The 10,953-nt window shown below is 50.4% G+C and overlaps 3 protein-coding genes across 3 annotated transcripts; 2 read left to right on the forward strand and 1 right to left on the reverse strand.

Moving 5' to 3' along the window:
* On the reverse strand, positions 1–3,320 carry ACET3X_006437 (uncharacterized protein; the record flags this gene model as incomplete). The annotated part of the gene is made up of 4 exons (XM_069453242.1): positions 1,352–3,320; positions 1,122–1,298; positions 769–1,056; positions 1–711 (listed from the first exon to the last, which is right to left on the reverse strand). Exons 1-4 carry the CDS (start codon positions 1,673–1,675, stop codon positions 1–3), a joined length of 1,500 nt encoding a protein of 499 aa, XP_069305205.1. The 5' UTR covers positions 1,676–3,320.
* Positions 3,321–6,018: 2,698 nt separating this feature from the next.
* On the forward strand, positions 6,019–7,399 carry ACET3X_006438 (uncharacterized protein; the record flags this gene model as incomplete). Its single annotated transcript, XM_069453253.1, has 3 exons — positions 6,019–6,021; positions 6,069–6,429; positions 6,486–7,399. 3 exons carry the CDS (start codon positions 6,019–6,021, stop codon positions 7,397–7,399), a joined length of 1,278 nt encoding a protein of 425 aa, XP_069305206.1.
* A 728-nt stretch (positions 7,400–8,127) lies between these two features.
* On the forward strand, positions 8,128–9,353 carry ACET3X_006439 (uncharacterized protein; the record flags this gene model as incomplete). Its single annotated transcript, XM_069453265.1, has 3 exons — positions 8,128–8,196; positions 8,247–8,317; positions 8,369–9,353. 3 exons carry the CDS (start codon positions 8,128–8,130, stop codon positions 9,351–9,353), a joined length of 1,125 nt encoding a protein of 374 aa, XP_069305207.1.
* Between the last annotated feature and the right edge of the window lie 1,600 nt (positions 9,354–10,953).

The raw sequence follows: 10,953 nt of genomic DNA on the forward strand, positions 1-10,953 counted from the left end.
CTAACGCCGAGGGCCGACGGTGGCGACCGGAAACACTGCTTCCGTTGATATCATCTTCAGCCAATTCCATGCTGCTCGAGGACGGTCATCTTTCGCATCCACTCGTTCAACCATCAAGTTGGCATACCGAGCCGTCAGAAATGTTAGCCCACCAGCCGCCAATATCAACACAGTACTAATGGTAGCAGTTGGGCCGATACCAATAGCTTCCATCAAAGGCACTACACCAGCGCTTGCACAAGCCGAGAATGTGTACTGGATAAGGTACTTACCCGCAATTACTTCTCTCCTCTTTTTCGGGAACGCTTCAGCGCAATACGTGTTCAAGCTTGCAAAAGCGGCCAGAAGTCCAGCCGCCGTGAAGAAGCTCGTCACGATCGGTAACGCAAGAGCTGCTCTTGACGTCGGCCCATATTGAAGACCCCAGCCGTATGTGAGAGAAGCTGTGGGGATAACCAGGAAGAAGGATATCATCCCCGCGTTCAACCGGTCTTGAGGAAGTCGCTCGCCACGTATCTTGATGTATCGCCTGACCGTCATGTCCGAGTAACGCCCTCCAACAATTGTGCCAAGCAGAAAGCCTGTCGCGGGTGCGAGATAGAAGAGGCCCGAGGAAAGTGGGGATGTGAGGCCGAAGCGGGTGACGAGGATGTGACGAGGTGCGGAGAGGATGGAGTATTGCGACCAACTAAGAAAGCCACAGCTCAGATGCTGATGGAATTGGTCAGCCTCTCTGTTCTTTCTAAGACGCGATTGCATACTACGTACCGTCATGATGATGTTTGGATAGGTCATCTGCTTGAAGACTGGCAGTGGGTTGAACTGAGCCATTGCTGTCCGGCCACGCAAGTTTAATGTAAGCACCGGCACATCCACCCTGCTTGCTGGGACGAAGAACAGTGCGAGAACGAAAGCTAGACCGATCATTGCGACTTGCAGCCACAGGACGCTGCGCCAAGTCGAGTAGGTCATCATGATGCCCGCCACCAAGGGACCGAGAGGTGGTCCTAGAACCGTTCCAGCTAGAAAAAAGCCGTTGGCAGTACCACGTTGAACCTGCCTCGAGATATTAGTCAACTGTTCTGGTGGCATCACAAGCTAAACGGACCACGAATACTTACCGGAGGAAAGTACTCTGCGATGATAGTTTGGCCAGCAACATGGAAATAGCAACCTTGCAAGCCAGACAACACGCGCATAGTGACAAACACTGGCATGTTTGGCGCAACAGCGGCGCCAATGGTGAAGCTGAATAGTACAGCGACACAAGCATTATATGCCAATTTCCGTCCAACAATCTAAGCTCATTAGCTTCAACGTCGCCGTGGGGTATATCACTATCGAGACATACCGCGGCTATAGGACTCCAAACGAACGAGCTTAACCCGATGGCGAACAGCATGCCCGCTGTTGAGAGACTGACGACTTCGGGGGTGGTGTGCAGATCTGCTGCTATTTCGGTGCTTGCGCTGAGGAGCGAAGTGCTCGAGAAACACGCAGCCAGGGTCGTCCAACTCGTCGCAAAGACTATGATATATTTGCGCCACGTAGGCATACTATCGAACATGTCTGACGCCGCGGTTGCAGTCTTGTTCAATGTGTTGGGCGACTGCGAAACGGCAGCTTCGGGCGCCATTGGTGTGGCTTTTTCTGCGTCATTCATAGGTCCGGGCATGGCGATGAGGGCGGAATGTGGCTTGCATATTGGACTTGGAGGTCCATGATCTTATATGATGCCATCTGAGCACCGTTGACGTTTGAACAGTCATGTTCGGTGAAAAGTTGCGCATGCCGTCGGTGACTAGACGTGCACTCCGAGGCGCATATCCGGCCCCACTATGATGCTAAAAGACTCAACACCACGGCGAAACAAATCTTCTCCGGTCCTTCCGATAACCAGGCATCGGCATATACTTTAAAAAGATCGACTGCCCTTTGCGGACAGAATATCTGCAGCCGTTTCGTCCCCAAGCCTAACCACACTACATCTGCATCACTCGAAATGGCCCTTACGTACACAAAAGTGCCGCTCAACGTTCAAGGCACATACCTCACCATCTCAACAATTCACAACTTGAGCTCCAATCATCCGATCCTCTTTCTCCACGGCTTCGGCTCCAGCAAAGAAGATCTCGCAGATCTGGCTGTCAACCCCTCTCTCCAACACCATGCATACCTCGCCTACGACGCCCCTGGATGTGGACAAACGCACAGTGCCGACCCCTCCACATCAACCATCCCCTTCCTCGTCGAGACAGCAGAAGCCATTCTATCCCACTTCCAAATCTCACGATTCCACCTCATCGGCCACTCCATGGGCGGACTCACCGCGCTGCTGCTTGCGAACCGGCACCCAGACCGAGTCTTGAGCTTTGTAAACATCAAGGGGAATCTGGCACCAGAGGACTGTTTCTTAAGTCGACAGATATTCGACTTTCCTGCCGAGGATCCAGAAACTTTCCTTGATGCTTTTATCCAACGAACGTGTGCGACAAAGTCGTACGGCAACCATCTTTTCGCAAGTACCTTGAGATCACGTGTTCGCGCTTCAGCCGTGCGGCCAATCTTCGAGTCCATGGTACGGTTTTCCGATGAGGAAGACTTGCTGGGCATGTTTCTTAGGCTGCCGTGTGCGAAGATGTTCATATTTGGGATGGAGAACCGCGGGTTATCATACCTGAAGCGGCTAGAGGAGGAAGGTGTGATGCTGGCAGAGATAGCAGAGAGTGGGCATTCTCCCATGTACTCTAACCCTGTGCAGATGTACCGTCGGATAGCGGAGTTTCTGGAAGAACTCACTCTTCAAGGTTTGCTAGAAGAGGAAAGGCTGGTAGATGACTAGGATTAGAGGCCAGAAGATGGACTATTGTCCACAGCCGTATGCGTAAATATCAGACCAGAGTTCTTGCCGCACAATAGGAATGAAGAAACTTTCGTTGCTGTACGATGCTTCGCCCATAAAGCTCGGTACATGTACACGCGACTACCCAGGATAGAGCTCTGTAAGATGACTTTCACCCCCAGTGGCACATTGATTAGCCCGCCTGAATGTGAGACAGATACTGGCAGTGGTGCAGATGCAAGAGGTGGTGGCTACGGAAAACAAGTGGTCGACGTTCCAGCTGTAGCGACTCTTGCCTTGCAGACTACGACCAAGTAGGAAAAGTACTAGACTATCAACACAAGCAGCACGTTAATGTTCACTTGCTATTCCAGGTGACCTGTTGGAACGCAAAAGCTGATATACTTCTGTTAGTAGCACATCGGTCGTGGTGTTTGTGGTCCATGACCGACGAGCCACTCACGACTTCCGAAACCCACATGTTCCATACGCAAGAACGCTCTCATCAAGAGAAGTACCGCACATCAGAGAAGGCTGTGGTTGAATCAGCAGAACTTCGGGAGCAGTCTGGTGGGTGCGGAGGCTAGGGGCGGTTGAGGGGGATCTCTCGTTGGAAACAATGGAAGAGATCACACTGGAGGGGTGGACGAGGGTGCGTATGAACGATACGTTGGGTATCATCCAAACTTGATGTCCGAAGGGTCTTTCAGCTTGCACTATAGATGTACACCACCGAGCACTAAGTACATGAAGATAATTTCCTTATGCTGGCGCCGGGCATTCCATTGCGTACTAGACTTACGCCCCATTTGTACTAAGAATAGAAGCCTGATCAAACGTCGGTCGACGGGGTTGAGCTTGATGCTGAGCTACGTCGCTGGACAGTATTGGAGACAACGTAGGCAGCTTTTGATTGTCGGCCAATATTACCTACTTAAGTCCGATCCGTGACTCATCATCATCATCACCACCGTTCTTTTTGCTTTTGAGATAGCAACGGCCATCACCTTTGGCACCTACAAATGACGTGGTCACGCACTGTTTATAATCCGCGCAAGCTTGTCTGCAATCCTCGAGACTTGCTACGTAATAGTTGATGAAATCAGCTCCGTGGAAGTCAACTCCACAAGGAAGTGTTGTAGTACGTGAACCACCCGTGTACGAGCAGCTATTACTTTCTGTGCAGGAAAAACTAGCAGAACACTCTTCGGGGGCGCCCAGTGCTAGATTAGAAGTTGATAAGGCATCTCTGGAAATCAGAGCTACTCCGATCACGTTTGAGCTAGTGACTGAGCCAATTGAAAGTTGGTCGCAAAGTAGATATGCCATTCTTAGGTTAAGCCGCATTGAGCGTGCTTTCGATGTAGCAGTTACCACCCACGTAGCTTGCAGCATTGCATTCTGTTGTCATGGAGCATGCCCGCGTGCAACTCGCTAAGATAAATGCCTAAAGAACGATGAGCATTGAGTTCGAGACAGCTGACTGCATAGTAAGTAATGCTTACTTGTGCCAATTGCAAATCGCCGCCATAGTAGTTAGTCACACAGCTGACGTAGAGAGGGGCCCTGTTCGAGGTGAGTGTTAGGTTGATGGGTAGGTAATAGGTTGCTACGGGGTAGAGTGCGCAGATAACAATATAGAGTAACAATAGTATTGGGTGGTAGTTTAGACGAATCGCTGCTAGGCAGCGATAATCTGTGGGTGTATTATATGCTCTAGCTCTAGCGTCCTTACCCCTGACAGTGAGCGTATCTTGATTGTCCTAGGGTAGGTGGTCGATGATGGGCAGATCGACGAGGATGCTCGCGATGCAAGCGCAGGTGCCATCTTGAAGCGTAGTTCTGGTAGGGTCAGAAGTAAGTCTTATTGGTCAGAAGAGCAGTGCGCTTGGCAGCCTTGTAGACGTTTACCGTCACTTGCTACGGCCTAGACACAAGGAAAAACTGCACAATGAGAAAGCAATGCGTCTATCAACAGCTTTTGAGCGATTTAACCTTCGGGCTTGACCCTTTCGATCTCCTCCAGGTCTGTGGCTCGATGCTCTAATCAAAGAAGCATCTGAAACCACTGATCGTGTGCATGAGGCTAGCATTAAGAGCTGGACGAGGTAACCCGGGGTCAGTCTACTGACGTACAATCATTTGGCCTGACATCACAGTAGGGGTGCAGCGGCAGCCAAGACCGGGTGTGCTGTCAGAACCCGACGCCCAACGTTCGCCGCCAACGCCCTGAAAGGGTCCGTTCTAGCCCTCAAGTGGCAACTAGATCTACGACGTAACCGACCGCGTCTTGGCGTGTAAGGATGATGTTGACATTGCAATTCCACGCTCATAGGAGTTCCATGATCATCTCGATTGGCAAAACCTGCGACACCGAAGCGGTTTGATGGAGGCTGAAAGAGACTATCTTAGTACCAGGAAGGTGAGGCATGCTATGACGCCCTCGCTCTGGGTGAAGTTGAAGCAGCGATGGGTTCAATGTGACCAGGCCAGCACTGAGCGCGCGCAAGGAAGAAACAGAACTGACATGCAAGGAGCATCATGATAAGATGAGTGTTGAACGAGCGAGAGCAGTTAATGAACGTTGTTCTTGGTCATCTGTGTGTTCTAATAATGATCGCTGCGTCATTGCGTCCTTCAGGATCGTGCCAAGGGCCTATGCCGCGCTCTACACACAAAGTAGAAAATCGGCCATATTAGCCAAGGGTAGTGTGCGGGCGGTGGTGCGGATGGTGGTGCGGATGGTCGGAGTGTCGGAGGATCCAAATGTTGGTTAGCTACGTCAGTACTTGGCAAGACGTATACCTGAGGCTCTGCTCAGCGATTTTTGTCATCATAGCTAGTATATTTCTGGCCAACGTGGAATTTTTGTTACTCTTCTCGAAATTCTTCTTCTATTCAAGCGTCTTGGTAATTGAAGTTACTCCAAAGTCGTAACAATTCACTAATCAGTGTCCTAGTTTATCACGAATTACGTGATAACATGTATCTATCGCCTGACTTTTCATCCTTTAGCAAAATTCCCTGGACCAAGGTTGGCCGCTGTGTCTGAGGTTGGGAACCCCCACCCCAATCCTCAGACATGACTCCATTAACAAGTTGGCTTTAGCTATGGTACATACGCAATTGGACTTCTGGTCGCTGGCCGTTCATTGTTGAAGAGGTACACCGTGAATATGGTAAGTCGTAGTACAACATGAGATTCCGGAAACACGAATGATGATAGCTAAGCTGGATAGGGGATGTGGTTAGAATTGCACCAAACGAGCTATCCTTCGCCACTGTACAAGCATATCGGGACATATATGGACATGCAGTCAAAGGAAAGCAGCTTTTCCGGAAGAACGACTGGTACCATACCGCTGGCGATCACCCAGGTATCGTCGGTGTTACTGAACCTGCCGAGGATTCGAGGCAGAGGAGGTACCTTGCCCATGCTTTCAGCTCACAATCCTTGCGCAATCAGGAAGCCTTCGTCCATCGCTATGTTGACCTTTTCATTCGGCAAATTGGTCGCATTGGAGGCAGTACAACTCCAGGCGTCAATCTCGAGGAAGCTTTCAACTGGTTGACATTCGACATCATTGGTACGATGACGAGCCACCTTACATCCTGGAGGAGCTCCGCAAACTGACAAAGACAGGTGATCTGGCATTTGGCGAGTCGTTCAATGCCGTTGCCGAAGGTCGAACTAATCCTTGGGTTTCTTTGATCATCGACGCTACTTATTTTATGATGCTAGGCAATCTCCGCTACCGTCTTCCCATCATTACCGCATTCCTGCCCTTTGTCGCCCCCAAAGACACGGCGAAGGATTTCAAGCAGCATATGTTGTTGACACAGGAGAAGCTGGCGAAACGACTCGAGATCGGAAGCTCCCAGGACCGTGCCGATTTCTTCTCTCACCTGCTCCGCAAAGGGGGCAGCGATGTTCCAGAACCAGAGCTACGACAGCAGGCTATGACACTCATCGTTGCGGGATCCGAGACTACGGCAACATGTCTTACTGGACTTGCATACTTCTTACTCAAGAACAACGAAAGCCTTGCCCGACTTACTCAGGAGATTCGCTCGCAGTTCCAGTCTTGCGATCAGATTACGGGTGACTCTACTGCAAATATCGTATATCTGCAAGCTGTTATCGATGAAGGATTGCGGATGTTTCCCCCTGCTCCCTTTGGATTGCCGCGCACGTGTCCCGGTGCCGTCATCGACGGCCATGTTGTGCCGTCCGGCACGACGGTCAGTGTTGATCATTGGACAACAAAACACGACTCACGTTACTGGGATGAACCGATGGAGTTCAAGCCTGAGAGATGGCTTGACAATAGTTCTCAAGACGTGAGAGAAGCCAGTCAGCCATTCTCTCTGGGACCTCGAAGTTGCCTGGGCATCAATCTAGCCTATCTTGAAATGAGGATAATCTTAGCCAAGATGGTGTTTCAGTACGACTGGGAACTCGTGAACAAGGATCTCGACTTCTTGAAGGAGAGCAAACTTTACTTGCTGTGGAAGAAGCCAGCTGTGATGGTCAGGTTCCACGAGCGAAAATGCTAGAGGGGAGGATGGATATAGAGAACAGATTGAACCTGTTGGCATTCGACGCATGTAGGAGGATATCTTGAACCGCTTGCTAGAAGCCAACTTTGCTAGTCGCCAGAACGCCTTACACGGCCTCTCTGTTTCGCCTGGCGATAAGGCTTGCTAAAGGGACATCTCTTCACAGCCGATTCATCGCGAAGGAACAGGCCGTGTATGCATAAAACCATACTACTATGTGTAAATAGTGAGGCAGAAGCTCTGCGAAAGATTCAAGCACTATGTTTGTGGAATTGAGGTGCACTCGTGTATTGAAAGCCAACTTTCCTCTCGTTCGCTCTAGGTTTTGAATGCTAAGACTAGGCTAACAGAACTGAAACCTTTGCAATCAAAATCGTGCCGAAAATACTAACATCTGTACCAGATTTCCACTGAAACATAGATGAGATGACAGCGGGTGCGCGATGAAGATGAAACTAGCTACACGGCCATGTGACGTGTGGTCAAATGCCAAGATATATAGGTACAAAACCAGTAAAGCACCCTCCGCCACAAATCCGTCCAGGCTTGGCAGGTCGGCGAGACAGACTGCCACTTCTCTAGATGTCAGAGATCTAAACTGGACGAAATGACTATATAGGTATCGCGCGTGAAGGTTTCCGATGTATGTATAAAGCGCGAAGGTCCCATAGGTAGGAGGATAGCAACAATCCATCCCTTAACATCCAGATTACAATATTGTTGCAATGTCCGACTCTACTTCCCTGTCCTGGGCTCCGAGAAGCTACCCGCCCACCACACGTGATAATGATGGAGTATGTCATAGAATCCTAGATGGGTCATTGTCAGCAGCTAATTGTGGTAGACAAACGTCAACAGATACAATGTTCGGCAAACGCTTGCTTACGTTACCGAGGACCTGAATAACGTCAACAAGTAGGCATCCGATAATATTGACAGGTTCGGTATAAGGCTGACAGGTTTCAGCGTCTTCATGCTCTACTATATCACCACCAAAGATGGCAGGAAATATCACTTAACTACTAACGCCGGGATGCGAGGCTCTGAAAAGCTCGGCTCATTCATTTCTGTGAACGATTTGACCGAGAAGAAGTCACGGGGAAACTCCATCCTCGAGCAGGGTTCTGGAAGCTCTGAAGTTCTAGCAATGAAGAGTGCGGTACAGAGCGTCATCAGTCCGGTTGATGGAGACAAATGGACCGGCACACGCCACACGCTGGCGCTATCGGGCGTCAAGTTGGACACGATCTTGAAGCCAACAGGAGGCAACTTCTACTATGGAGGCGGTGGCGGAGTTCAATTGATGGGTCGAGGACCTGATCCAGATTATTCGACCTCACTGCCGGGATGGTCATGGTATTGGGTGAGTTCTCCTTACAACACCTACATGGTTCTGGTGCTAAAGCTTTACGATAAGGCAAATCCTACTACTCGCGTCTCTGGTACTCTCACCGTAGACGACGTCGAACGCGAGATAGACACAGAGCAGTCGTTCGCTTTGTTCGAGAGACAGTGGGGCAACTTTCAGGTTGGCAAAGGCTATGTCGCGCTCTGGCTTTTCCTCGAAACGGGCGAAGTCCTGAACACATGGTGCATGGAACCGGATGTCGAGGGTGTTAGTAAGGTCGCGTTCGCGTCTATCTGGCACCCAAATGGTTTGCATGAGATGATTCCCGTCGGCCCGGATACGCGATTCAGCGGTGCTCACAAGAGCCCGGCGACGGGTCTGACCTACTTCACAACATTTTTCCTGGACCTTCCAGCCAGGAATGCGTCTTTCACTTTTAAGAAGTGGTTCGAAGATGGAGAACTGGAGCCTGTTGAAGCGCAAAAGGGCAGGTACATCACCATCATGGAGTCGTACGGCGAGGGTAAGGGGCAGTGGAATGGCAAAGAAGTGGCATTCTATGGCCATGTTGAGCAACTTCAGCTCGAAAAGATCTCTTGGTAGTTGTAGCAAGCGTTGCTTCCGCCACGAAGTAGATTGAACTACCAATACGTAACCAAATCTCGATGAATTACACCAACGATTAGACCGCATTTGGATAATTAGTTCTAGCAATTCGCAACGCTATTTCTAGAGGCTATTATGCTTCAAAATCTTTCTAGCTCTACTATGTTTGAATGTGCGGAAACAGAGTCGCCGAGGAAGCCCTATAGTTCGCCGGCTACCCTACTAGGGTCTATCGTTATGCGGCGTACTATTATTAACTTAGTAGTAAATCATAGTAATAAGGATCCGCCCCACGTTCTAGCAGATAATTCATAACCTCTTTGCTGTGCGTCCGGCTCTCAGCTTCCAAGTCGTACTCTCTCGTAGTCGCGAGCAGCAAAGGCGTCTTCCCAGTACCGTCTCTAGCTTCGATTCCAGCCCCATGGTTAAGCAGCGCAGATACAACCTTGAGAGTTGCTCCTACAAACGCACCGTGGACAGATGCGATGGCGAGATGAAGCGGTGTATTGCTCTCAACCAGAACAGTGGTCCATCCATCAGAGCCACGCGTACGATCCTCGCGTGTTGCAAGACCGTTGACATTTGCGCCGTTTGATAAGAGGAAAGAGATGAGTTTCAGGTTACACGACGCGGCAGCATTGTGTATAGCTGTGGTACCTTGAGCTGTGGCAGCATGAATATCTGCGCCGCGGTCGAGCAGCGCTTTCGAGACACTGGTGCAAGTGGACTGCATGAACGGCGTCCATCCCAAGTTATTCCTTACATCTACTGAACTGCCGGCGTTTAGGTATAGAGACACCAATTCCAGTATCCCTAGTGAGCTGGCTTTGTGTAGTGGAATCTCTCCTTGATCATCCATAGCACCAACGTCTGCACCTGCAGCAATCAGCCAGGAGGCTACACTTGGTTTGCGTACATGGTGTAGAGCCGTCTGACCCCTAGCATCTGGAAGTCCAATCACCGCGCCAGCGTCTGTGAATATCTTGACAAGCTCGTCGGTCGCGCGCGGATCACCCAGTAGCTGGAAGAATGGCGAGCGTCCAGAAGAATCGCAAAAATTTGGATCAGCGCCATGATTCAACAGAAAAGTTATGAGAGCCATTGGTCGCCCTTGTTCAGCGAGAGCAGCATGTAATGCAGTGCGTCGTAGTGGGTCTTTGCCATATGTATTGACAGATGCACCTGCGTCTACCAAGACGTCGATAATCCGGACCGCATGATCCCACTGCTGATCACGAATGTTGTCCAGCAGGCCACCGTCCCCATCCGCTTTGTCGCAATCGAACACCGACAGAAGAGCATCGTCCAACACGGATTGTCAGTAATCCTCACGCGCATCCGTGTCGCGCTCACTCGCGCATCTTTGCAATACGAATCGTACCATTTCCAGATTCTGGTTCTTGGCCGCTACCCGCAGGGCATCCGCAATTGCCCGTCGATGCAGCGTATTCAACGGGCTTCTGGGTAGTTTTTCGAAAAGTAGACGAAGCATGGCCATGTGGTTCTCTCTCGCCGCAAGAAAAACAGCCTTGGAAGACTCAAAGGCAACACCATGGGCAAGGAGTTCTTGCATTGCGGCATTAGCATTGCAGTATGC

This window comes from Alternaria dauci, chromosome 6 (assembly GCF_042100115.1).
Source record: "Alternaria dauci strain A2016 chromosome 6, whole genome shotgun sequence".
In the NCBI taxonomy this organism is placed as follows: domain Eukaryota; kingdom Fungi; phylum Ascomycota; class Dothideomycetes; order Pleosporales; family Pleosporaceae; genus Alternaria; species Alternaria dauci.